This window comes from Balaenoptera physalus (genome assembly GCF_965194825.1).
Source record: "Balaenoptera physalus genome assembly, chromosome: 13".
Classification (NCBI taxonomy): domain Eukaryota; kingdom Metazoa; phylum Chordata; class Mammalia; order Artiodactyla; family Balaenopteridae; genus Balaenoptera; species Balaenoptera physalus.
The window spans coordinates 9,213,612-9,241,588 of record NC_138892.1 but is presented as its reverse complement, the minus strand read 5'-3'; the positions used below and the strand labels follow the sequence as shown (position 1 = coordinate 9,241,588).

Sequence of the window (27,977 nt, the reverse complement as noted above, 5' to 3'; positions counted from 1 at the left end):
CTGCACAGAACCCGAGGAAGGTTTCAATGGACAGAGATGATGGAGGCATTGCCGGCAGAAGGGACAGTGGGAGAAAGGCCGGGAGTGGGCTCTGCGAGGCTGGAGCCGGGCGCCTTGCCGGGGCTGGCTGGGTGGGTGTGCCCAGGAGAGAGGGATTATTACTGCAGGCCAAGTACAGTTTGCGCCTGGCCTCGCTGAGCCGGCAGCGCAGCTGGGAGTTGGGGGGTGGGGGATGGGTGTGAGGGGGTGGAGGGGGGCAGAACTGGTGCGACTCCTGGCCTGAGCCTCTACCCGTTTGCTGGGTGACCTGGGACACGTGGTGTCACCTCTCTTACAGCCTCATCTCTTCATAAATCTGGGCGTCTAACCCCGGCTTGGGGGGCCCCTGGGGACTTGGGGAGACGGAGGGAATGGGGCTCCACTCCGGCCTCTGCCCTCAGCAGAATCTTCGCAGACGCTGCTGCTGCTGTGTCTGTGGTGTCCAGTCGCCGTCTGGGCTCAGCCTGGGGGCCGCTCGGCGGTTCCTCCGTTCTCCCCTCTGAGGAATGGGGCGAATCCTCCCTGTTTCAGAGGCTGCCCTGGAAGCGGGGGCCGGAGCCGCCTGGCACAGTGCTGGGCATGCAGTGGGGCCCCAGGCTCTCTGCTCCTCCATTCCCTGTGCCCCTGGCCGCATCTACCGGGACCCTCAGGGCAGTCCACGAGGTGGATGTCAGCTGCGCTGCTTACAGAGAAGGAGACAGGCCCAAGGAGACAGCTCAAGGCCAGAGGGCTGACTGGGGCTTAGCCGGGTTTCTGACCACTTGTCTTACCCCGTCCAGGCAGGCGTGGGCGTGGCCGGCCCGGCCGTGGCCCTGCTGTCCCTCGTGCTCCGGGCCTCACTCTTCTCCCCTCTCTTCGCAGGATGGTCGAGTACTCCCTGGACCTCCAGAACATCAACCTGTCGGCCATCCGCACCGTGCGCGTCCTGAGGCCCCTCAAAGCCATCAACCGTGTGCCCAGTGAGTTGGTGCCCCCTGCCCTGCCCCAGGGCACTCACTCACTCAGCAGAGACTGACCGGCATCTCCCCATGCCAGGCCTGTGCTGGGCACGGGATCCTTCAGTGACCAGACAGATGTGGGCCCTGCTGTTAAGGGTTCAAGGGGCACTATTTGGGCCTGAAGATGCTGGAAGGTGGCCCTGGCGCCTCTGGGTCCCAAAAGGACTCGGACTGCAGCAAGTGCTGGCTCTTTGGGGACAAGGCTCCTTGTGGGGGGGCTGTCAAGGTGGCAGGTGTGTGAAAAGAAGCTGCTCGGTTTGAGGGAGGGTGTCGTGCAGCATTCCACCGGGGAGGGGCTCCCAGACCCCCCACTTGTGCTGACTTGGAGCTCGAGCTCCCGACCCACCCACTCACCCCCTCCATAGGTTCATCCCCCACGGGTCCACCCACCCTCTCCCCCATCTGACCGGCTGCCCATTCATCTGTCCGCCCACCTAGTATTGAGAGAGGTTATCTGATAACAACAAACGCTGACACCTGCCCAGAATCATGGAGCTTTCAAAGCTTTTCATCTCTGTGATTTCTTCGGAGGCTTACAGTCTCCCTGGCGGGAGGTGGGTTAGTCTCATGAAAAACTGAGATGAAAAAACTGAGACTTGGAGACTTGAGGTTACTTGCCCACGAGGTCTCCTGACTCTTTCCACTGCCCTGTGTCTGGAATGGGATGGGGATCCAGGGAAGGAGAGGGGGAGGGCCCTGCCTGCAGGGGGCTTCAGCCCTGATGGGGAAGGTCAGGAACTTTTATGAGCATCTACTCATCACCTGTGTGCCAGGCTCTTGACATGTCGCTGGCTGACTTAACCCTCTGAACAACCTATGTGAGGCTCAGAGAGGTTAAGTGGCTTGCATAAGGTCACACAGCAATTCAGGGGCAAGGCAGGGATCTGAGCATAGTTATGTCTGTCCTAAGCCCAGCTCTTTCCCTGGCTCTGTCTGACCCCTTGCTTCTCTTCCCTGCCTGAGCCTCAGTTTCCCAATCTGCAGAAGGTGAGAGGACTCCTGGCACCTTGTCCTCCTCCAGAGTCACCACTGACCCCACTCTGCCAATACCCAGGCTTGGGGCCTTGGGGGTCCCTGCCACTCGCCCTGCCCACCTCTCTGCAGCTGTCCGCTGTGAGTGCCTGCGGGGCCAGCCTGACTCTGGGCTCGCAGCGCGTGTTGGTCAGCCTGGACAGGCCTGGCTGGGCAGTGGAGGCTGTACTCTGGGATATTTGTGGAGCAAGGTGACCTGGGAGGGCAGGTTGGCACAGGTTGGGTGAATTACATAGAGGGTCCTGGAGTGCTGGGGTCTCAAGGTCACACATACAAGGTCGCCTCCCCACACATGAGCCTTGACGTGATGGGAAACTCCAGGGGCCCCTGAGAGTTGCTGTGAAGGTCCTGAGGGAGGGATTGAGAGGCGGGGGTGGGGCTGGGGGTGAGCGGTGAGAACCAAAGCTGTGGGAGAGGGGGGAGGAGCAGTTCAGCTATATCACCTTTGCCCCTCCCACTGTCCTGGGGAGACTCCCTCGGGGGCAGGGAAGGGACATCCAGAGAGGCCATCCTAGGTGGCAGATTGTCTCTGTCCTTCCCACTTGCCACCAAGCCTAGAAGTCTCCTTAAAGATTACCTTGTTCAAAACCATCTTTACCCCTTTTAACAAATGTGGAGAATGAGACCCAGAGAGGGCCATGACCAGCCCAAGGTCACACAGCAGGTTAGTGGCAGGGACTAAACTGGAGCCTGTTTCTAACCAGCCCACCTTCCCCAGGGGTGCATGTTCCTCTCTCTCAGGTGCCACCTCCTACTGGGAAACTGACCACAAGGCAGACTTTGTTCCCTCAGTGCCCAGAGCTATGCCTGGTGTGTGGAAAGTGCTCAGTGAATAGGTATGAAGTGGACCCGCTGGCCAAGTTTATCGAGTAGCTGTCTGTGCAGTCAGTGCTCAGACGGAGGGGTGCCGGGCATGTGCAGCTTATGGGGGTGCAGGGAGGGGCAGAGTGGGGGGCACTGGGGGCCTGAGGTGGAGTCTGAGCTGAGACCCAGCGGAGCGTGGGGATTGACCTGGCAAGGGAGTGTTTTAGAAACGCCTGGCAGAAGTGAAGGAGTGGACACAGAGGACTGCTCTGGTAATGTGGGTGAGCCGTGGCCGGGCCAGGCAGGGTGGAGAGGCGCAGGTGGGCAGAAGGCCCGGTCCCCACCCTGGAGAGTCACGGAGGAAGCCCAGCGTCTGGCCTGGGCAACCTCAGCAGGGAGGGCACAGGGCAGGGGCCACATCTTTCCTGGGCGCCCCCTCAGTGCTCCCCATTTCTGTCCCAGGGGAAGGCAGGGGGTGCCCTCAGGAAGCAGCCACTGTGTGGCCACTATCACGCTCCTAGCCACGCAGCCCACAGGCCCGGCCCCCTTTCCAGAGATGCGGGTGCATGTGTCGGGGTCACACAGGGGCGTTTGTACACGATCCTGCATCCTGCACCTCCTGTCAGGTCTCGGGATCTGACAGGCATGGGAGCAGCGATGTGACAGGACATTTCAGAAGAGATGGTCTGGGTGGGGGGCAGACAGGATAGACACACAAGATAGACACACAGGGTATGGGCCTCTCTCTCTGGGTGGGTTTCTGTACACCTGTGCACGTGTGTGCGCGTGTGTGGGTGTGAGGGTCTCTGTCTCTATGAGAGACCATGTGCTGTATGTATATGTGTGTGCACGTGTCCGGGGTGTGCACGTGTGTGGGGTGTGGGCCCATGTGCCTCTCCTCCCTGCCCTTTTTGCCCTCTCTCGCTGCCTGCGTGAGGAGCTCATTTGCAGCTCCTGGCTGTAGGGGTCACTTCCAGGTCCCCAGAGCCAGTCCGTTCACTTCTCTGGAGAAGGGCAGGGTTGGGCCCTGCGCTCCTGGAGGTTCCGATTTTGGAGGCTGGGTAGCCCCAAGGGCCCAGAGAGGAGTTCGGGTCTGTCCTTAGGGGCCTCTTTCCTTCTAATAGGCTTCGCTGGGAGGCCCAGGGTGGCCTGAGGTGGGCAGTTCTGTTTCCACTCTGAGCTGATTCCGCCTCTCAGCTGACAAATGAATCTCGAATCTTGCTTTCTCAGAACCTGGAAGCACAACCCTCCAGGATCCAAAATATAACCGATGCGCCCCCCTGGAAAGGGACCCTAAGATAAATCCATCTTCATGAACAACTTGATTAACAGGAGCCTCAGGCTGTTGGAGCAGGTCCTCTGATCCAGACCCTCATTTACGGAAGGGGCAGCGTCCTCCCAGGTGCCAGGAGTTCTGCCCAGAGTCACTGGGGAATGAGTGGCATGGGGGGGGGGCACAGTCTTAGAAGTGTGTCTTTGAGAAGTTTGGTTGGTTACCTTCTTTTTTCCTAGCTGTTTCCCTGAACATTCCAGGTCCTCCCATTTATTTATCTTTAGAGACGCTTCTGCCCTGGGACTCTTTCAACAATAGCCTGTAGCTTTCAATTTGGCCACTAGATGGCAGGCTAGAGAATTGGGACTAGGCTAAGTGAAATTATGGGTTATTAATTGCAAAGCTGTGGAGGGGGGGGTGGCTGCCTGTAGTTTAAAAAGTAGTTTAAAAACACGACCAACGAGGAAGACTCAGTTGGGTTGTCAGGGAATGTAATTTCTGCTTCTTAGCTCTGCAGGGAGCCTGCTTTGTGACCTGGGAAGCCCCTGGGTGTCTCTGGGCCTCAGTTTCCCTATTTGCACAAAGGAGGAGGAGGGACTGATTAGATGTGTGGTTCTGACTTTGTCCAGGATGGTTGGGGCACCTGGGAGTCGTGGTGCTCTTTACAGAACCTCGTTAAAAATATGTCCCTCCACCCTACTCCTGCCAGGTCTGTCCTGGCCACTGAACCATTGGTGGATAAAGGGCAGGAGATAGTGCATGGGAGAAGGTTGGGGAGGGAGGGAAGAAGCACTAGACTGCCAGTCAGGAGGCTGGGTTCTGGTTCCTTGCTGTGTGACCTTTCATAAGTTGCTATCCCTTTCTGGGCCTTGGCAAGATGGGGCTGGATTATCTCTGAAAGTGCCCCCTCCTGGCACCAGCGGGCTCCAGGCCTCATCCAGCCTATACACCCCTCAGTCAGCTGCAGTGCCTCCCAAAGCCCATTGGCCAAGCCATTTAAATATGAAAAGTGCTTTTTTCTCCAGTAAGAAACTAGGGCAGTTACTGCTAAAGCCTGAGCCGGCTGAGTCTGAGCTGCTGGCCCACATCTGCACCCTGCCACTGCACACCCCTGCCCAGTCTGTGGAGGGGGTTGGGAGGGAGGCCTGGGGAGCTCGGGGGCAGCTGCTGGGGATGCTGAGCCTCGCCTGGGCCCCTGCCCACCTCCTGGAGCCCCATCCAACTAACAACCCCTGGGTCAGCAAGAAGCCACCTCTGTGCAGGGGCCTCTGGGATGGGGCTGGGATGGGCAGGGCCCAGGGACAGGGAGGCAGAGCTGACAGTGCTGTGGGTGAGGCCCCTGTCCGGCCCCAGCTGCAGGCAGGACTGGAGATTTACTCTGTGCCGACAGGCCCCGGTTCTAGTCTTTTCACCTGCCTGTTGTGGGACCCTGGGCCTCTATTTCTCCAACGATAAGATGGGGTTAATAATACCAATTTCCATATGGTTTTGTAAGGATGAAATGCCCTCATGTGTGTAGAGAGCTTAGCACAGAGCCTTGTATGCAGTAAGTGGCCAATAGGTGCTACTATTATGAAGAAGGTGCTGGGAGCATTGGGGGTGGAAGGTGGGGGCATCAGGACCTCTTCGCAGAGGCTGGTTTTGGAAGATGCTCACCAAGGACACAGAGGGCTGGGGAGGGTGGTCCCTGCAGACGGAGTGGAATTGCATGTGCCAAGGTGGAGAGGAGGGGCTGTCCTGGGAACAGTGGGGCTGGGCAGAGGACTGCATGTCATGGGGAGGTGGGAGGTGAGCATTCCACATCTTCTAGGGATTTCCTAATAATGATAAATGGCTAAAATTTATCAGATGCTTTACATGGGCTGTATCATTTCACCTTCATAACAGCCCTAGGATGTTGGTACCATTGTGATGCCCACTTCACAGATGGGGAAACTGAGTCAGAGAGAGGTTGAATAACCTGCCCAAGGCCACACAGCTGGCCAGAGCTTTTTGCTCCTTTTCACAACCTCCTTCCTTTCCTTTTAGTGTGTAGGCATCTCAGCTGCCCACTCTATCTGCAGGGCATCAGGAAAGACCCCTGCCCACATCCAAGGTCAAAGTAGAAAGGCCCCGTGGGCTGAAGTAATGCCCTCAAGGCCCCTTCTCTTCCCATCTACCCCCAAGTATGGTGTGCCCCAGACCTCCGAACGCCTTTCACTGTCAGGGTGCAGAGTTCTTGTGGTGCCAGGGCCCAAGCAGCCCAAGGGGGATGAATCAGGGCAGGAAGGAGGATGGCACAATGGTTAGTGCAGAGCATGGTGTCTGAGTCACCCTGCCAGCATTCAAAGCTTGGTCCTGTGTTAATTAGCTGCAGGACCTGGGGAAAGATTCTTCTCTTGTTTCGGACCCCTGTCTGCACAAGGGGGATGGCACACAGCACCTTCATGTGGGTTAGTCTACAGCGCCAGGTGTAGAACATGTGCCCTGTGAACTGCCCCATCCCTGCTCTTTTCACAGAGAGAGGGTCCCAGTGTTGGGGCTACAGACTGCTGCATCCAGAGCAGTTAGACCAGGGTTTGTGCCTGGGATCTTGCAGTGGCTACACCTCTCGGACCTCAGTTTCTCCATCCATAAAATAGGGTCCCAGCCCTTCCTCGCTAGGCTGTGGGGCAGCAAAACATCCTTATGACATCTGCTCCTAGAAGGTGCCCACTGAAGGTGCAAACACCGTACGTTGATCACGTGAGGGTCTCATACTCCGCATCTATTGGCAGTGGGGCTGGGGGACCTTGAAACAGAGCTTGCATGAGAATCTCAGCACTTCTACTCTGTACTCTGTGTGTGTTTTTTTTTTTTTTTTTTTTAATTTATTTATTTATTTATTTTTATATTTATGGCTGTGTTGGGTCTTCGTTTCTGTGCGAGGGCTTTCTCCAGTTGCGGCAAGTGGGGGCCACTCTTCATCGCGGTGCGCGGGCCTCTCACTATCGCGGCCTCTCTTGTTGCGGGGCACAGCCTCCAGACGCGCAGGCTCAGTAGTTGTGGCTCACGGGCCTAGTTGCTCCGCGGCATGTGGGATCCTCCCAGACCAGGGCTCGAACCCGTGTCTCCTGCATTGGCAGGCAGATTCTCAACCACTGCGCCACCAGGGAAGCCCCTACTCTGTGTGTTTAATGGGACTTGGGGTGCAGGACCTTGGACTTCAGACTGTCTGTCCTTGGATCCCACAAGGGTCCCCCAGCTGCCCTGAGGAAGAAAGGTCTGGCAGCCCCCAAGGAAGGAAGGGAGGGAAGGAGGAAGGTGGGGAGAGAAGAGAGAAGAGGCAGTGGAGGGGCCCAATTTCCCCAGGGCTGCTGCCTTTCAGCAGAGGTGGGGGTGGGCGGGAGAGCATCTGGCCGGAACATCTGATGAGAACCTGGCTTGGGAACAGAAAAGAGCAGCCGGGACTGTGAGAGGAGAGATGCTTGGGGTGGGGGTGGGGTGAAGGTAGCCCCGCCTACTGCCACCTCCTCCGCCAGGGTCAAGTTCTATTCTACAAATCAGGAAGGAGTGATTCGGGGACAGGACACAAGATTAAGGGAGAGAGGCACTGTGTATGCATTCATTCATCCATTCATCCAATCATCTGTTCATCCAAAGTAGCATCCACTAAGGGACAACGGGGCCAGGCCTCGGGTCAGCTGTGGGGTCGTGGAGAAGACTCAGATTCAGCCCAGTGTCTGTAGGCAGACACTCAAGCCAGGAGCTCTAGGCCGGGGGACGTGTGCTCTAATGGAAGCATCAGGGCCGAGGGGAAGGGCCACCAACGACGTACTTTGAGGAGGCTTCAGAGAGGAGGGGGGCACAGGACGTTTGAAGAATGAGTAAGAGGGCAGCAGGGGCCCCAGTGGGGGGGGGGACCTTCAGTGGCACAGGGCCAGGCCCACCCTCTAGGGAGTGAGCCCTGACAGCCTTGGGGAGGAAACCAAGGCCTCCCCTGAGGTGGAGGGTGCAGGGCTGCAGACTCCTTGCCTGGGGATTGTTTCTTATCTCAGGAGTGGGCACTGAGGCCCCTCTTCAGCCCACAGGCCCCTCCCAGGCTAGGCTGGGGCCAGTAGCTGTGTCCTTGGCAGCCCAGCTGTATGCTGCCTGGCCCGGCCTCCCGGTACCCACTGTGCCCCTGATTAGTTGGCACTGGCCATGGCAGGAGCAGCAGACGGCCTCTCCCGGCTGCTCAGCGCCCTCCACTGACCTGGCCAGACCAGGGAGAGAGGGGATCCCCCAGGCCAACCCCAGCCTCGGCGCCCCTTGCCCTGGGCCTGGCTCCCCTCCTCCTGGCTGCGGGCTGTGCCCCTGGCAGAGGCTGGTGCGAGTTTGGTTCTTTCTACTTGAGCTGGCCTGGCAGAGCGGCCCCGCTAATGTGGGCTGACCGTTCCCATCTGCAGAGAGCACCCCGGACCCCCAGGGGAGATGCCTGTCAGGAAGCACACCCCCATCTTCCTCCTGGCCCCCTACTGCCACCAGGGCCCTCTGCCTCGCTGCTGCCCAGCTTCCCTTAGGGCAGAGGGTCTGGTCTGGGGAGGTCCCCGGCGAGAAGGGGCGAAAAGGTTGAGCAGCTCCATCAGTTTGCCCACCTGTCATCCATCTCCCTCAGCTCCTGGCTTTAAATGCCACCTAGAGACCATTTCTACCCTGATGCTACCCACGTGACGCTCCAGGCCATACTCCTCCCTCCTGAACCCTGGACCTGAGATCTTACGAAGCGACTTCACATGGGTGTACGCCACTCACCCCAGACTCCATCCATCCCCGCGGACCCCCATCTTTACTGAGGGCTGCTCCGTGCCTCTAGTCTCGGGCCCCCAACCTTGGAGATGCCTGGGCTCCTCTCTACCGCCCGCATCCACATCCCACCCCTTGGCTCAACCTTCAAAATGTTTCCTGAACCCAGCCATGACCCCCTCCACTGCCATGTCATCTGGACCAGCCAGATGTGCATTATTAGGATGGCAGGTGAGCGATGGCTGGGCCAGGCCAGGTGGGATGGAGAGGAGCAGGTGGATGGAAGGCCTGGTCCCCACCCTGGAGAGTCACGGAGGAAGCCTAGCGTCTGGCCCAGGCAATCTCAGCAGGGAGGGCACCGGGCAGGGGCCGCATCTTTCCTGGGCGCCCCCTCAGTGCTCCCCATTTCTGTCCCAGGGGAAGGCAGGGGCTGCCCTCAGGAATCAGCCACCGTGTGGCCACTGTCACCCTCCTGGCCACACAGCCCACAGGCCCGGCCCCCTTTCCAGAGATGCGTCCGCATGTGCCAGGGTCACACAGGTGTGTTTGTAGACCATCTTGCAGGCTGGGGCTCCTAACGGGCCTCCTTCTTCCTCCCTGGCCCACACTGTCCATTTTCTCCCCAGCAGCTGGGAGACCATGTCTCTCTTCTGCCCACAACACTCAGAGTGAGTCGAAGCCCGAGTTTCACATTCACCTGCAGGCAGCCCCATTTCCTCCCATCTTTGCCCTGGCTGTTCCCCTGCCTGGAGAGCTCTTCCCCAGCTGTGCACACAGTTGCTCTATGCATCTTGCTGGTGTGGCCTTTCCTGGCCCCCATTTTATACCAGCCTGACCCCCGGCCCCAGCCTGGCCCTCCCCATCTCCTCCTCCATTCTACTTTTTGTGTTCGTAGCACTTACCACCCAACAAATGAGGAAATGTACTTACTTATTATGTTTGCTGTTTCTCTGTCTGTCTCTCCCTACCCCTACCTAGAATGTGTGCTTCACAAGGGCAGGGGATTTGGGGTGTGTGTGTGTGTCTTTCTGTGTTTTAGGCCGTGCCGCGTGGTATGTGGGATCCTAGTTCCCGGATCAGGGATGGAACCCTCGCCCCCTGCAGTGGAAGTGAGGGGTCTTAACCGCTGGACTTCCAGGGAAGTCCCTTTTGTGTGTTTTTTTAAACTGATGTATCCTTAGAGCTTAAAACAGTGCCTGGCACGTAGTAGGCCCTCACTAAATATTTGTTGAACAGATCCATCCACTCAGCCATCACTCCTACATTCGTTCAAGCTGCCCTCCTCAGAGGGGCCACTCTGTGCCAGGCCCTGGGCTGGGTTGGAGGATGCAGAACACCCCTGGTGGGCCTTGCCCTCCTGGTTTCCGGCGGGGAGAGGAGGGCAGAGCTGTGATGAAGGCCAACAGTGTAACAAGTGCTGCGATGGAGGGAGGATGGGGCTGTGGCAGCTCATTGCAGGAGCACGAGCTCAGCCTGGGGACCAGAAGAGGTGACCACGCAGCTGAGTTTTAAAAATGGAGGAGAGATGGACTTCTGGGCGACTCTGAGGGCCCGGCGGTGACCCAGAACCTGGGCTTCCCGGGGACTGGAAATGGGTCAGTCTGGCTCCAGCATGGACCCCGTCCTGCCGTGGGAAGTGCACCCGGCATTGCCCCTGACAGCACAATAGCAAAGGAACCCTTGTGGCAGGGAGTGGGGGGCGGTGTGAGTGGGGGCAGAGTGTGTGCAGAGGTGGGGAGTCGGGGTGCCGGGCGCATCCGCCGCCTGGCTTGAGCAGCAGGTTTGGGTGCGGCGTGGAGGACGCGGGGTGTGAGGCTTGGGGGCTAGACTGGAGCCTGGTTGTGGGGCCTGTGGGTGGGGGATGGGAGGCAGCTGGGATGAGGATTTACACTTTCCCCAGGGGGGTGGTTGGGCTGCTGGAGGCTTCTAACTTTGGGGGCACCCCGCTCTGAGGTGTCCTGGCCTTGGGGTGTTCCTGAGGCTGGACAGGAACCACCGTCCTCTTCTGTAGATGAGGCCGCTGGGGCCCAGAGAGGGCAAGCTCTGTTTCAAGGATGCGCAGCCCGGACCGGGACCCAGATGTCCTGTTGTGGGCTGGTGCTCTGGATGCTCGTCAGGGTAGGGGCTACCTTGGATGTTCTGAGGACTCCGGGCTCCTCCTTCCCTTCTAAACTAGGCAAGCAGGGCCCGCAACCACGCTCATGGGTCGCCTGCAGCCTGCCCTCACCAAGGCACACCTGGTCCCCACCCCAGGCTGAAGGCCTGAAAAGTCACACTAAGAGAGCAGAACCAGGTAAGCTCATCCTGAGAGAGGAGAAAGGAGAGCCATGGGGGAACTAGACGCAGGAAGCCTTCCTAAGTATCTGGGAGTGAGAATCAGAGAAGACTGCCTGGAGGAGGAGGCTTTGGCTGGGGGACGGTGTGGAGGGAGATGAGCAGGAAGGATGGTCCGAGGCAGATGGTGACGGGTCTTAAAGGCAGTCTCTCTCTGTCTCTCTTTCTCTCCATCTCTGTTCTCTGTCTACAGTTCTCTCTCTGTTTCACTTTCTGTCTGTCTCTCTCTCTCTCTCCCGTACACAGTGCCAGGGGAAATGAGGGCAGAGTGGAACCATCGGATTTGCCTTAGCTAATTACTTACTTGACCGTGGGCATAAAAGGAGGATTAGCTGGGCTCTCGCGGGGTCCTCCCTGGCTCCCTAATCGCGTGGCCCCTGTTTCCTGGTGCGGAAGTGATGAACTCGTTCTGAGTCCCTAATTAGCTAATTATGTGGTGGCTCAGTGGCCCTGGGACTCCCCGGGCCCCTGGGGGGCTGTGAAGTGAGCTGCGGCCCAGCTCAGCAGAGGGTGGCAGGAGGGGAGGAGGGACCGGGCTGCCATTCAGGGAAGCCAGCCTGGCAGGTTCTCAGGAGCGTTTCAGAATTTCAATGTCCTGGAGAACTGAGAAATGTAATTAATTGAGCAACAAAGGCGGGGCCCGGGGAGCAGGCACGGAGAAGCGGGGCTGGGATGGTGCGGAGCCGCCTCCTCCAGGCCTTTCTGATCTCACCCCTTCTCACAGCTGCCACCTGGCCCTCCGTGCTTGCCTCCTGCCTCTGTCCTGTCCTCTGTCCTGTCCTCCAGGATTACTCCTTCCCCTTTAAAGCCCAGAGCTGATCAAGTGCTCGACCTGTTTAGAAATCTGCCCATGGACCACCCTGACCAGCCACCTAACAGAGAGCCCCGCTCTCCTTAGACCCCCAAGCACAGTCTGGATGCCCTCTCTGAATGGTCACCCCTCTGTGCCTTTGCCACAGCTCCTGGCATCCTGCAGGGCCCAGCTCGAGTCAGCCCCTCCAGGAATGTGCCTAGAGCTGCCCTCACTGCCCAGGCATGGTCCCTTTCCCCAACACTGTGGTCCCCTGACCCCCTGCTGGTAGACTGCAAGCTCTACCAGCAGGGGTAAAAAATGAGGGCATAAAAATATGAGGATTTTGGTTTCCCCATGTGCCCAGCACTGTGCCTGGTATGCAACAGTATTTATAAGTGTTTGATGAGTGAATGAATGATGGGGCATCAGAAAGGCCTGCAACTGACTTAACATTTGGACGGATTGCAGGGTGCTTGCTCTGTTTTCTCGCTTCCCTCTTCTGCACACCCCCTGGCTACCCTGCAGTGGTGGGGGGCAGATGTGGCGAGGTGGGGTATTGAGCCTTCGCTCACCCTGGCTTGCTCTCAATTGGAGAGCAGGAGCTTGCAAGGGAGCCCCACTGCCTTTCCCAAGAGGAGGCTGACCTAGTTTTGTGGGGAGGGAGGATGGGGGTGGGCATTAATTATTGATTGGAAATCACTCCATACAGAGCTCGTGATGCAAATCCTAAATAATTACCCTCATTAATAACTACCTCAGCCATCACCCCTGGAATAAATAAAAATCTGGACAGAGCCACTGTTCTCCTTGTCACCATCCTTCCATCCTCCCCTCTCCAATATTCCACTCCCTCCCTATGACTTAGCACATCATTCATTCACAAGCAGTCATTCAATAAATGTTGGCTGAGCCTCTGCTCTGGGCCAGGACCTGCTGGGTTCCAAGAACACTGAGGTGACACAGACACAGGCCCTGCCCCCAGGAGGTTAGAGCCAAGTGGAAGAGACAGGAGGGTAAACAGATGACTACACACTAGGGTTAGAAGAAGATTGGATGTTGATGTAAATGGTGCCTCCAAGGTTGTGCAGTATGCAACCTGCACAGCTGTACATGGCACAACTGTACATCCTAGGCTAGGTCAGAGGTGCTGAGTTTGCCCAGAGCAGAAGAGAGAGGGATGGGGTTAGAAAGGGTATGGGAAGTCTTCACAGAGAGAAAGCAGATTCTTAACTGAGCTGTGGTGGCTGAATAGAGGTTTGCCAGGCACAAGAGAGGTGGAAGAGTGTTCTAGAAAGAGGGAACAGCATGAGTAAAAAAGCATGGAGGTGTGAAATCCCATGGTAGCTTTATGGAACTTTAAATAATTTGATATTGCTAGACATAGGGTGCACACTGGGGACAGAGGGAGGGAGAGAGGAAGATGAGGCTAGAGAGGTAGGCAGGGTTCACAGGAATCACAGGATCTTGGGGGGTGTGCACTCAAGGGTGACCCACCAGCTCTTGACACTCTTTGGGGCCACAGACACTTGTGTGGACCTTCTCCCCAGAAAAATTCATGGCATCATACTTGCATACTTTACAGCAATTCCATAAGGTTCATGGACCTTCTGTAGTCCTTCCAGGGACCTCCCCCAACCTGCCAGGGGTCCACAAACCACAGCTTCTGTAACTGATAAGAGTGCCAGCAATTTTCATACATAGTGATGACATGCCCAGATTTGTGTTGTAGAGTGTGTTATCAGGAATCACTCCCTCTCTGTCCTGGGCTCTGCTTTCCTTGGGCTGGCTTCAACCCCAGGCAGGCATTATTCCCGGGAGGCAAATGGCCCCAGCAGCTCCAGGCTTAACTCCTCCCAGCTTGTAACTTCTGCAGAAAGAGAGCATCTCTTTTCCTGTAGTTCCAGCAGAAGTCTCAGTGCAGACTCTCATTGGTCCTGGATGGAGTCACGTGCCCATCCTGGACCAATCATTGAGGCTAGAGGAACTAGCTATGCTGATTGGCCAGGCCTAGATCATGTGATCTCCATGTCAGCCCACCCAAATCACAGGACTGGAACGGGGGAATTGGTGCTGTTTTCATAGGACTGGGAAAGGGAGCTGGGCAGAACTACAGAGGTGACCCACCTGTCTGGGGCTTGCATTCCTGCGGATTCTCCAGTGACTGGGTTGGCTGGATCTTCTTGAGGAGTCAGGAGGGAGTGGGTGACATGCAGACAGTTACTGAAGCTGTGCAGATGATGTCACCCAGACTTGGGAGAGCTGGGTCCTTTTCACAGCTGGGGTACTGAGCCCACGGGGAGAGAGAGGGCATGGAGGGTGCAGATGGGTCAGCCCAGGGCAGGAGGGGCAGAGGGGAAGGATGGGGAGACAGACGTGAAGGGTGGTAAGTGTGTGGAGCAGTGCCGGAAGCTGAGCATCTCCACTTCCTCTGTGGGGTGGGAGCCCCGGAGTTTGCTGAGAGCTGGGTGTGGGCCCTGAGCTGGGGAATCTTTGCAGAGTGGTTGTTGTCTTCTTGGGCCCCTCTGCTGAGGAGCCTTATCCTCCAAGAGGGGAAGGGACTGGTTCAGGTCCCACAGGTCCCAGAGGCTAGCAGGGTGAGGATTTGAACCCAAATCTCTCTAAATCAGACGCTACGTGCTTTCCACAGGCTTTCCCTACCTGAGGCATTTCAGGATGTCAGACCTCCCCAGGAACACATGTTCTGCCCCCCTTCCCATGCCTGCCTGAAGCCCCCTTCGAGTCACCCCGTCACCCTCCCTGGGGATGTCTATCTCCACTCCCATTTCCCCATTTTCTCCTCTTTTGCCTCTGGCTTGGGTTGTTCATTGCAGCTATTTCTTAGGAAAGGAAAAGTCCTCTTCCTCTGGCATCAGGCCAGGTCTGAGTCCCTCGGCTGGCCAGGGTTCTTCTGTAGGTGGCTCTGAGAGCTCTGCCTGTTTCCATCATGCAGTGGGCGGGTCAGCAGGGTGGTTTTGTCTGGTACTGATGTGTCCTGGCAAGGTCAGGGAACCACTGACTGCCCCGGAGATGAAGGACACTTATTAGGCACCTACTGTGCCCATCCTGGGTGGGTGCTGGGCATAGGGAGATGAGCCGCCCTCAGTCCTAGGCCTTCGGGTACTTGGGGGTTGTGGAAAGAGTGCTAACTTGGTGTCAGGACACCTGGTTTAAATCCAGACCCTGCTGCTTCCTATCTGTGTGACCTTGGGCGAGTAGCTTCAGTTCTAGGAACCTCCAGTTGCCTCTTCTGTAAAATAGGGATAATATTACCACCCTCACGAAGGAGATCATATTTGTGCATTACCCAGAAAAGCACTTGGCACATAAAAGGTGTTCCATAAATGCCTGCCTATTCACCCAGAATCTAGTGGAAGTGTCGTGGGGCCCAGAGCCATTTCCATGGCCTCTGGGAGGAGGGGCAGGTACCAAGGAGGAAGTCTGTCTGGTGGCCACTGAGCAGGCTGAGGGCAGTAAGGAGCCCCTGCCCATATGTCCCACCTTGCCTTTCACTGTCCCCTCTGTGTGCCTCTAACCCCGCTCTCCCTCTGTCCTCTCTGGGACCTCTGCCCCTGTCTGCCCATCCCTCCACCCTTCCCTCTCTCAGGTATGCGGATCCTGGTGAACCTGCTCCTGGACACGCTGCCCATGCTGGGGAATGTCCTCCTGCTCTGCTTCTTTGTCTTCTTCATCTTTGGCATCATCGGCGTGCAGCTCTGGGCGGGCCTGCTGCGCAACCGCTGCTTCCTGGAGGAGAACTTCACCATGTGAGTGCAGTCCCAACCCCACCCTGTAACCCCCTGCCCCAGGCTCCTGGCCAGCTTTAGCTGGGGGAGCAGTGGCGCTGAATGTTTCAGGGCTAGGAAGGTCTCCACATCAAGACCTGGTCCCAATCCTTATTTCCAGTGGTGCAGAGAGATTAAGGGATGTGCCCAGGTGAGTTGGTGGTAGGCCTCTCACAAATGGCTGGACACCAGAATGAGCACAAAAGTCCTCTGAGCTCTCAAAATTGGTATCACAAAGTCCCAGTCCAAGATAGGCCCTTAGATGCTAATTCAGTACCTAGTGACTCTTACTTAACACATAGTTTTAACTTACTTGGGAATTGGAACCAAAAGAGTGGAAACAGCAAACGAGAAGGAGGTCGGGTAAGAGGGGAAAGGGCAGTTAAGATCCAAGCAGAAGTGATGACAACAAGGACTAAAGAGACAGAAAACCTTCAAAGCAGACATGGAACCTGGCTTTCTAATTACAGCACAGACACTCCTATCAGTGACTCTGAGTCATCAGGGAAAGGTCAGCTCACATGTGGCCCACTTGCGTCTAAAAGCAGTGGGGTGAGCAACTCCTCAGAGAGATGATTGTCCAAAGCTATGTAAACAGAAATCAAGCTTTGGCTCTTGGAGGAGTTGCATTGAGTTGTCTGAGAAATGTGACACCTACAGAATCTCAGCGACGAGGCATAAGCAGCGTCTTTCAGTGTACATACATGCCCATATGTATTTGGACATGACTATATTTTCATTTTGTTTCACTAATATACATTAGTGCACTCCTGCTGTGTGCCAGGCCCCAGGGAGACTGAAGTAAAAAAGCGTTTTCATTCATCCTGTCACTCAACAAACATCCAAGTGGCAGCTCTTGCCCAGCCTGTGCTCAGGCCAAGGACGCCGCAGAAGGAGGAGTTCCTGCCCCTGGGGAGCGAGGACTGCAGGAGGGACAGTTCCTGCCCCTGGGGACACTGCACAGGCGTGGGCTGGGCCTCCCTCTTGGCCTGACTGTTGGTTGTGGGGATGGAGCTAAGCTGGAGAGCCAGGGGGAAGCCTGGGGAAGGGACTGACCCGACCACCACTGTGGGCGTGAACAGTAGGGTACCTGGGTAGATCAGGGACGGGGCACCCTTGTGGGTAAGAGCCCTGTGGGGAGCAGGGGTGCCCTCACTGTGTCAGTCATTTGGAAGAGGTGACCCCTGAGTCAGGGCCTGGGGCAGCAGGAGAGGTCGACCCTGCTTCTCCTGGTCTGGCCTTCAAAGATGGAGACGGGTAGGTATGAGCTCTCAACTTTGGGTTCAGGTCTCATCCAGGCCCCTCCGTCCCATATGGATCTTTCTCTAGGTCATTCCGACATGGCCCCCTTCTCATTATCCCAGCTCAGCCCTGATGTCGCCTCGTCCTGGAGGCCTTCCCTCACCACCCCACTCCCCCAGACCCTCTATTGCCTTATCCTGCTTGATTTTCTTGGCACTATCTCTGTCTGAAATTATGTCACTTGTGAGTTTATTTTCTTGGTTGTTGGGTATCTCTAGACCAGTTTATTTACTTGGTTAGCAAGGATGAAGCACTCCTGTGTGACAGGGGCCGTGGAGGTGATGCTTGACTTTTGATAACATGTGGAGACCAGGAAACTGAGGCTGAGAGAGGAGAATCTTGCTCCAGGGCACCCAGCTTGGCGAAGTGAGAGACAGAATTAGAACCTGGGTTCCCCTGACTCTAAAGCCTGCCATGACTGCCCCCCAGGGAGTGTGCGTGAAACAGCCTGCCAGGCACATGAGCCCCTCAGGAGACCCCAGATGGTCATTTGCAGTGTTCTTGATGAGCACAGAATCAGGACGATGTCACCCAGCTAGGAAGTGGCAGGGCCCGGAATCTGAGCCCTGGGCTGGTGTCCTCTGCAAAGCATCTGGTCCCTTCTTGCGGATTCTGTCTAGGCATTAATGCACACACACGACTATTTACACCCCAGACAGGTTTTAAAAATGAGAATTGTTCTGGCAGCGTGTCTTGAGTGTGTTTTTCATCAGTGTTTCTTATTCCACGAATGAATAAGAAGCTGGCGAGCCAGCTTCTGTTGATGGACCTTGCATGGTTTCCAAGTTTTTGCTCTTACATGCGAGCCTGCAGGGAGCATTGTGTATGCTTGCGATCTTTGTGATCAATGGCTAGACTCATAATTTCTAGTCAAAATGTAAGGCATTCCTCAGAGATATTGCGGGTTTGGTTCCAGACCACCACAATAAAGCGAGTCATACAGCTTTTTTGGTTTCTCAGTGCATATTATGTTTACACTATACTGTAGTCTATTGATTGTGCAATAGTATTAAAAAAAGAGCATACCCCAATTAAAAAGTACTTTATTACCAAAAAATGCTAGCCATCATCTGAGCCTTCAGTGAGTTGTAATAGTAACAACAAAGATCCCTGATCACAGATCACCATGACAAATATAATAATAATAAAAGTTTGAAATATTACAAGAATAATCAAAATGTGACAGAGACACAAAGTGAGCAAATGCTGTTGGAAAAATGGCACCGATAGATGTGCTCGATACAGGGTTCCCACAAACCTTCAATTTGTAAGAAGCGCAATAAAGCAAAGCTCAAAAACAACGAGGTATGCCCCTGTGTCCATTTTTTTAAAATACTTTTTTTGGTTAAGGTATAAATTACACTCAGTAGCAGGCACAGCTATTAAGTGCTCAGTGAGGTTTTACCTGGGTTATACATCACTGTAAATCTACCCTGAGAAACTTACTGTCCCCAGCAAGGCTCCCTCCTGCCCTTTCCCAGTAACCTTCCCCCTCACCCCAAAGTAGCCACTATTCTGATCTCTATCACCATAGATTCCCTCTGCCTGTTTCTGAGGTTTCTTTAGATGGAATCATATAGGCCGTTACCTTTTGTGTCTGCATCTTTGTCTCTGTGTCTGTGAGGTTCATCCAAGTTGTTGCTTGTGTATTTCCTTTTTCATTTTTAAAAAAAAATCATCTCTAGATTACTTATTTTTTTTAAAAAATATTTATTTATTTATTTATTTATTTTGGCTGCACCGGGTCTTAGTTGTGGCACGGGGGATCTTTGTTGTGGCATGCAGACTCTTAGTTGCAGCATCATGAAGGATCTAGTTCCTTGACCAGGGGTCGAACCCAGCCCCATGTTGTGGGAGCGTGGAGTCTTACCCACTGGACCACCAGAGAAGTCCCTCCTTCTTTTTCACTGCTGTGAGGATTCTGCTGAGTGAATATACCACTATGTGTTTTTCCATTCTCCTGTTGATCTGGGTGGTTTCTGGTTCTTTGGCTCTATGACTCATGAATATTCTTGTCCATGTCTTTGGGTGGATATGGCCATTCCTTCTCTTGGGTAAATTCTCAGGGGTGGAATTGCTGGGTTAAGGGAGTGCATATGTTTATTGGCTTTAGTAGATTTTGCCAAACTGTTTTCCAGGATGGTTGCACTAAATGTTCGCTAGCAAAGTCTAAGAGTTCCAGTTGCCCTACATCCTTTAGCAACATTTGGAATTGTCAGTCCTTTAATTTTTACTATTCTAGTGAGAGTGCAATGGTGCCTTATTGTGGTTTTAATTTGAATTTCCCTGATGACTAGTGGTGATAAGCACCTTTCTGTGTGTTCATCAGCCATTGCTGTATCTTCTTGTGAAGTGTTTGTATGGTCTTTTGCCATGTTAAAATTGGATTGCCTTTCTTTTTCTTATAAATTTGTAGCGGACCTTTATATTCTGGATTTGAGTCCTTTGGTGGATATATATATATTGCAAATATTTGATTCCAGTCTAAGTTTTCTGTTTTCACTCTCTCTTTTTTTTTTAATATTTTAAATTTTGTTCTTTTTCTTTTAAATTTTTTTCTTTTTCCTTTTTGTTTTTTATTTCTTTTTAAATAAAAAGTTCTTTTTGTTCTTTTATATATTTTTTGTTTTTCTTTTATTGTCTTAAAAATTTTTTTTTGTTTTTCTTCTGTTTTCACTTTTTCCTTTTTAAAACATTTTTTATTGTTTTTTTGTTTTTTATTTCTTTAAAAATTTTTTTGTTCCTTTATATTTTTTCTGTTTTTTCTTTTCTTTTTAAAAATTTTTTCTTTTTTCTTTTTGTTCTTTTTATGTTTTCACTCTCTTAATGGTGTCATTTGATTGATAAACAGAAGCTCTCAGTTGTAATGAAGACCAGATATCAATCATTTTCCTAGTATGCGTTTTGTATCCAGTTTAAGAAATCTTTTCCTAACCCAAGGTTACCAACTGTCCTCCAGTGTTTTCTTTTAGAAGGTTTCTTGTTTTTATCTTTCACATTTAGGTCTATATTCCATTTCAAATAATTTTTAGTATGACCTGTGGTTGGGGTCAAGATTCATTTTTTATATGGATGACCGATTGTCCCAGCACCACTGATGGAGAAATCCATCCTTTCTCCACTGAATTGCAGTAGTGCCTTTATTAAACTGTCAGGGGACCATATGTATTTGGGTTGGATGTCTACATGTTAATTGTTAATGGATGTTGTTGCCAAATTGCCCTCTAAAAAGGTCATGTCAACTTACACTCCTACCAATAGTGTATTAGCGTGTTTGCACTCACCCCATACTCAATATTATCAGCCCTGAAATGTTTGCTGTTTGGATGGATGTAAAATGATCTCACTGTTATTTTTGTTTGTATTTTCCTGTTATTAGTGAGGTGAGCATCTTTTCCTGTATGTTGGCCATTTTGATTTCTTCTGTGAATTTTCCATTCTTTTGTCCTTTCCCCCCAAGTGGGTTCTTTTTCTTATTGAGTTATAGGAGATTTTAATATGCTTTAGATGGTTATTTTTTATCTGTTTTATACGTTGCAAATACTTTATCCCAGGGGATGGCAAACTCCGGCCTGTTTTCGTAAATAAAGTTTTATTGGAACACAGCCATTCCCACTTGTTTACTTGTTTCTTATGACTGTTTGCATGTTATAATGGTGGAGTTGCATGACTGGGACAGAGACCATGTGGTCTGCAAAAAATACTTACTATTTGGCCCTTTATGGAAAAAGTTTGCCTACTTTGTATACTATTGTTTGTCTCATAGAAATTTTGTATATAATCAATCTTGTCAACCTTTTCCTTTATAGATTTTGGATTTTATGTGTCTTATACAAGAAGGCCTTACCTATCCTGAGTTAACAAAAATATTTCATATTTTCTTGTAATGTTTTTGTGGTTATTTTTGTTGCATTTATGCTTTTTAATGCACCAGTTTACTATTTTAAATTTTATGATATATTTTGCTTAACCTAATATATCCAACATATTATTATTTTCAGTGTGCAATCAATATAAACAATTAATGATGAGATAATAGACATTCTTTTTTCCTTTTGATACCATGTCTTCAAGACATGTTTATGGTGTGAGGTAAGGATCTAACTTTTTTATTTTCCAAATGGATAGCAAATGTCTTAACACCATTTACTGACTAGTCCTTCCATTCTCCATGGACCTCAAAAGGTGTCTCTATAATATACTAATTTCTCTTTTATACCTGGGTTTGTCCCTGTGCTCTGTGGTGTTCCACAAGTCTTTCTGTTCCTGTTGCAATACCACACTGTAATAATAATCGTACTTCTAGAGTATTTTGTTCTCCTGTAGGGCTGCGCTCCACTCATCTTTATTCTTTTAAAAAATTGTATTGACTATTCTCCCATTCATATAAATCCTAGAACCATCTGGCCAGGTTTCATAGACAAAAACATGTTGGGATTTTGATTGGGATTGCAGTGAATCATAGATTAGCTCTACCGGATGGGCAGGGCAGGCATTGTCATCTCTGTTTTACAGATGAAGAAATTGAGGTCCAGAGAGGGGAAGTGACCAGCCCAAGGTCACATAGATGGGAGAGGGTGGGGCAGGAAGGTATCTTATCTTCATCTGTTGCATCAGTAAAATTTAGCATTTGTATATTGAGCACCTACTCTGCGCCGACCAAACAGTGTGTGGGTACTAGGGATGCTGAGACCCAGTCCTTGCCCTAAAAGAGCTCCAGCCTCCCAGGGGAGTTGGGTGCATTTTCCCCAAGAGCAGTAATGGGGGTGAGTGCAGGGTCCAGTCTTCCCTGAGGCTCCCCCAGGGAAGGCTCCCTCTTGGTGGGGGGGGGGACCCTGGAACTGCCCACAGTGGGCAGGTGGGAGTTTTTGTGACCATGGCAGAGGTGGGGAAGGGTGTCCCAGGCAGGGGGAACAGCATGTGCGAAGGCCTGGAGGCGATGATGGCATGTTGGGCCAGTCCTGCCATGCTGTGTGGCAGTGACCCCTACCCTTCTCCTCTTTCCTCACCATCACCTGTGGACAGACAAGGGGATGTGGCCCTGCCCCCCTACTACCAGCCGGAGGAGGACGACGAGATGCCCTTCATCTGCTCCCTGTCGGGGGACAACGGCATCATGGGCTGCCACGAGATCCCCCCGCTCAAGGAGCAGGGCCGCGAGTGCTGTCTGTCCAAGGATGACGTCTATGACTTCGGGGCGGGGCGCCAGGACCTCAACGCCAGTGGGCTCTGCGTCAACTGGAACCGCTACTACAATGTGTGCCGGACAGGCAGCGCCAACCCCCACAAGGGCGCCATCAACTTTGACAACATCGGCTATGCCTGGATCGTCATCTTCCAGGTGGGGCCCTCGGGCCTGGCACCGGCCGCCATGCTGGGGGCTGGGGGTGGGGAGGGGTGGGGTGAGCAGCTTCACCTGGCAGGCGGGGCTCTGTGCTGGGGGTTTGCCACCCATGTCATTGAAATCTACCTGTTCTGCTGGCACAACAGGCACTATCATGCCCATGTCACAGACAGAGCAACTGAGGTTCGACGAAAGGGCTGTAGGCCCTTGGGTGTATTGCCTGATGCCTCTGTGCCTCAGTTTTCTTATCTCTAAAATGGGGGTAATAACAGCTCCCCCCACCACTTGAGTGGCTGAGAAGAATAAACCAGACGATGCGAGCCGAGCCTAGTGTGCAGTGAGTGCTCAGTCAAGGCTGCCTTCCTGCTGTCGTCAGAAGGCAGGAAGGGGCAGGTGCAGAGGGCGGTGGCTGAGAAGCCGCTGAGGGGTCTGCTTGGCACGCTTTGCTCTGGGGAGCAGCAGGGTCACAGAATTCAGAGCTGCAAGGCGTGATGTGATCACAGCCCAGCAGCTGTGATTTTGGACCCTTCGGCCACGAGAGGGTGGGTGGCAGTGACCTGGCAAATGCTCTGTGCATTTGCCAGAAGCGAACAAGACCACGGTGCTGGGGGGGCCCGGCGTTCGTCTCGCCCAAGGCTCCTCTGCTTTCCTCTCTGGGAAAGTGCATGGGGGACAGAGTCACACCAGGCTTCTCACAGCCCCCCTCCCGGGCTCACCTGAGCTGCGCCAGCACAGAGCCCTGCCTGGCAGGTGGGCTCTGTTAATCCCACACATTGAAGAAGCAGTCGAGGCTCAGAGAGTGGCCCGGGGTGGGGAGCTGGAGCCGCAGCTCAGGGCCCCCTGCCTCCAGTCCTCCTGCCTTGGTGTGGAAGACTGGAAGGTGGGGGGCTCTGGAGCGAGAGGGGCCAGGTTAAGTCCCTGGTCCACTCCTTCCTGGCTGTGTGGCATTGGGCAAGTGTCCTGACCTTCTGAGCCTCAGTTTCCTCACTTGCATGTTGGGGATGAGGATGGCTGCCCGGTGGAGCCCTTGGGAGAAGTACGAGAGGGGACGTGTATAGAGTGTCCCGGCACGCAGTGGGGCTTCTGTCTGGGGCACTCCCTTTGCTGCCCGCCTTTCTGGGGGCTCAGCCGTCTCACGCTCTCTCTCCTCTTCTGCTCTGTCCCGGCTGCAGGTGATCACTCTGGAAGGCTGGGTGGAGATCATGTATTACGTGATGGACGCTCACTCCTTCTACAACTTCATCTATTTTATCCTGCTTATCATAGTAAGTGTCAGGGGAGCTGGGGCTCTCTGGGCAAGCTCAAGGACCCATGGGCCAGGGGACCCCAGAGTGGGGGCGGGGGTCTTTGGGAGTCCCCAGGGTGCCCCTTCAGAGCCCGGAGAGCTGAGTGGGAGAGAGCAGGAGGGGCAGTTTTTAAATGCAGCCGAGCAGCAGGTGATTGAGGGAGCTCGTCGGGGGTGGCTGTGGAGGCCTCCATCACTCCAGATTGCCTTCATTTCTCATTTCTGGGCGTTTAAGTCCACCCGCTGCTCCTGCGTGTTTCTCTGCCTCGTAGTCTCTGGGAATACATTCTTTTATGACCATAGCAGGGATGCAGCCTCAGGATGGAAGCTTCTCAAGGGCTCCAGCACCTCCCTCGTTTCCTGGGGCGGGAAGATGAGATGCTGTGAAACGGAAGCCCGGGGCTGCTTCCCGGGCAGGGTCTGGAGGGGAGGCTGAGCCTGGTTGTGAGCTGGTAGAACTCCCTGAAATTCTCGGAGGGACTCCCAGCTCTCGGGCAGCTCTGTCTCGTGGGGGAGACCTGGAGATGAAGGGGTGCTCTCTCCGCCCCCAGAGAGGGCCCCCTGTCTGGCCGGCCCCTCCCACCTTCCCCTGCACAGTCTCCCCAGAACGAGCTCGTCCACCTTGTCATGCCTGACTGCGGCTTCAGCCATAGCACAGTCCCCAGATGTCAAGGTGATTCACTCGCGGGAGAGTCGCTGCTGGCTCCCCGCTGCTGCAGGGCTGGGGTCTCTGGCTTCCTGGCCGTGGGAGAGAGCACTCTTGGGACTCGGGGCAGCACCGCATCCTGGGCTGCTGGGACTTTGACCTGGGGGCTCAGGACAAGCTGACCTGAGACATCCCCGCTATTGGCTTAGCTTCCATGCCTTCCTGGGGGTGCTGGGGCCTTGGACCCATGAGGAGACACCCTAGATAGAAAGGGAGGGACCCAGGCTTTGTTCAGCATTGCCGTCCATCCACTGGCTTGTTCATTCCCTAGCACATTCAGGGAAGCCTGCTCTGCGCCAGGCCCTGAGCCGCGTGCTGGGTACTGAGCAGTGAGTCAGGCCCTCCCTGCCCCCTGGGAGCTCACAGTCTTGTGGGGGAAGATGGGCTACAGCAGACAGGTACCAGACTGCATCTTAGGAGCCATCACCGAAGGAAGCCCAAGAGGCTGAGGGAGCCCACAGGAGGCCTCTCACCCGGCTTGGAGAAGGGATGGGGGAAGTGAGAGGCTTCCTGGAGGAGGTGATGCTGGAATTGAGCCTTAAAGGCTGGAGGGGGAAGAGCCTTCTGGGCAGGGGACGCCTCACAGAGACCCTGAAGCCAGACAGAATCCTGCAGTGGGGGGACTGTCAACCACCGAGGTTGCGAGAGGAGCCTTGAGTTCTAGAGAGAGGCTGGAGGACGCTTCATCTGCTTCTCCTGATGGACTTAGGGGTGGAGTCCGGGGTTGGTAACTCCCAGCATGACCCTGGGCAGGACCCTTAGCTCCCTGAGCTCACAGTGAAGCGGGGAACAGTGACGGCACCTGCCTCACGGGCCCTGGGGAGGGTTAGAGGAGACAGAGCCTGCGGCTGCACAGCCCCTGGCACGCAGTACATGCTCAATAAATGTGCCCTGCTGCTATTATTGCTGCGACTATTGGGCCCCGGGTGGCCCTGTCACGGGAGAAAGGGTGCTGGCAGGAGGCTGAGGATGGTGAGTTTTCCAGGTGCTGGGACGCATCCAGCAAGCAGAGGCCGAGTGACCGTGCCGTTCTGCTACCCTCACAACCCTGGCCACGCAGGGTCACCTGCTTGTTTCCCAGGTGTGGACCCTGAGGCCCAGAGAGGCGAGGTGGCTGGCCTGGGCCACACAGCCGGTGAGGGGTCCTCGGCCTTTGCACGCAGGTCCCCAGGGCTCCTTCTGGTTGCAGAAGTCGGCTCGTCCGAGCCGTATGTTTTTGATGGGGAAATGGAGGTGCAGAGGGGATGGGGAGCTGCCTAGTTACCCAGGGACAGCAGCCACAGAGGCGGGCTGGGTAGGGGCTGCCAGGTGTGAGCTCCCAGCGGGCAGGGCCCGTGCTCCTCACACACACCTGCCGAGCGGGTCTCCAGGAAATGCGGAGAGAGCAAATGAGTGAGGCATCTTCTTACTTTAGAGGCAGGGGATTTTCCCAGAGTCCTCTGGGCCAGGAAGCCCCCCCGCCCCCGTACCCCCCTCCTGAGCCCCAGCTCCCCAGCTATGCTGTGGGGGAGAGGAAGGAAGGGGGATCAGCGGCCGGGGCTGAGGCCTACAGGAACCTTCTGGCAGGCAGCCTGGAGGAGGGTGAAACACACGCTGCCCCCTCCCTCTGGCAGGCGAGAGTCTGTTCAAGGCTTAGCGTGTGCCTGGGAGGAGCTGCCTCTGGAAACTGGGGCTCTTCTGCCTGTGGTGGCCCCTGGGGCTGGGCCCTGGGACTCGAGGTGGCAGAATTTCTAGCACTAGCTGGGGAGCCTTTCCCCGCCACCCCATCCGAGCCCAGACAGACGCACAACTAAGCCCTTTCTGAGGGAAGCTCCTCTTTTCTCGTCTGGAGGCCCAAAAGCAAGGCCGTAGTGAGGGCAGGACTGGGGTGACTCAGGGCCCGGGTAGCCTGAGGGGGGCTGTGCCTCCCTCCCTGCCCTCAACGCTGATGTCCCAGGTGGGAGGGCAGCCGTGGCCAAGGCTTAGGGGCCTGAGGGGAGAGGGCTTGGAAGCAGGCCTCAGGGGGGCCTGGGGAGCTGCCTGGGCCACCGCTGTCCTGAGCCCCGGCCTCCTCCCAGAGCAACGCCTGAGCGATCTTTTCCTGTCCCTATCTGTGCCCGTGCCTCTCCGTCTCTCTGGGCGCTCCGCCCTCCCCTCCTCTCACCCTGTCTCCACCCGCCCCTGTCACTTTGTGCCTCCCACACCCTCCGTTTCTGGCCTCTCTGAGCCTGTCTCACTCTCCCTTGGTGTCCCTCCTTGCCCTTGTCTGTCTGTACCCCCCTGTCTCTGGCTGTCTCTTTCCTGGTTCCATGTCTGGGATCCACCCCTGCCCCTCCTCCGGTCTTCCTTTCGGCCTCTGTATCCCTCTGCTTCTCGCCCTGCCTCCGTCCCTCCACCTCCATCGCCGTCTCCCCGTCTCCATCACCGTCTCCCCGTCTCCATCACCGTCTCCCCGTCTCTCTCCTTCTCCATCTCCCTCTCCCACCCTCCCGCCCCTGCCCCCACCTCCTCTCACCCCACCGTCCCCTCTGTCCCTGTCCTCTCCTCCCGTTGGTCACAGGTGGGCTCCTTCTTCATGATCAACCTGTGCCTCGTTGTCATAGCGACCCAGTTCTCGGAGACCAAGCAGCGGGAGCACCGGCTGATGCTGGAGCAGCGGCAGCGTTACCTGTCCTCCAGCACGGTGGCCAGCTACGCCGAGCCTGGTGACTGCTACGAGGAGATCTTCCAGTACGTCTGCCACATCCTGCGCAAGGCCAAGCGCCGGGCCCTGGGCCTCTACCAGGCCCTGCAGAGCCGGCGCCAGGCCCCGGGGGCACCTGGGTCCACCAAGCCCGGGCCCCACGTCAAGGAGCCCAGGCACTACAGTAAGTGGCCCACCTCCCCTGGCCTCCAGGGTGCCCGCACAGGCCTCGTGTGCCTCTAGCTGGGGACTCAGAAACAGCACTGTTTGCAAACGTGCCCTGTCTTCCCAGCACAAGCAGAGGTATCCAGCAAGTTCAGAACCCGGATCTTACCCTGGCAGCTCCAATCCACACCCCCGGGTTCCCTGCCCCCCTTTCCTGACCACCTGCTGGTGCCTGGCCTGGGCTAGCCCTTCGCTTGGGGGACCTAGCCCTGCCCTGGAGGAATCTTCTTCTGATCCCATGTGTGCACAGGGACTCGGGCTCCGCCCTGGGAGCCACGCTTGAAAGAATGAACAATAGTCTGTCCGTAGTCTTGTGAAACTATAAAATCCCTCCACCACTGTAGCCTGTCTCCATTCTCACCCCGCTGATCCCCCATGGGTTCCTGTGGCCGCCTGCCTGCTTGCTAGCACACCTGAGCAGCGATGTCGGGCAGCTGGAATGAGAGGGCCGCGGCCAGCCCTGCAGAGAGAGGCAGGGCGTGCTGGGGACACACGAACACTGTGATCTGCTCCTGCCTTGGGGCTGTTTCTCCTGCTTGACTGTAGACGGTTCCAGAGAGTTAGCAGCGTAGGCTTAAAAAGGGATTTCCATTCGTTTTCTCATCTGTTCTAGAAAACAGTCCTGCGAAGGGAGCAGAGTGAGTAATATTAGCCT

General features: G+C 55.0%; 1 protein-coding gene across 3 annotated transcripts in view; it reads left to right on the top strand.

Annotated features, from left to right (window-relative positions):
• CACNA1I (calcium voltage-gated channel subunit alpha1 I) overlaps positions 1-27,977 on the top strand; it is a 118,402-nt gene that overhangs the window by 48,302 nt on the left and 42,123 nt on the right. For all 3 annotated transcript variants that reach the window (XM_082420567.1, XM_082420566.1, XM_082420565.1), the window contains 5 exons: positions 901-998; positions 15,621-15,780; positions 22,126-22,441; positions 23,617-23,709; positions 26,975-27,281. In XM_082420567.1, the coding sequence (XP_082276693.1) occupies positions 901-998; positions 15,621-15,780; positions 22,126-22,441; positions 23,617-23,709; positions 26,975-27,281 (974 nt within the window). The remainder of the gene's footprint in view (positions 1-900; positions 999-15,620; positions 15,781-22,125; positions 22,442-23,616; positions 23,710-26,974; positions 27,282-27,977) is intronic.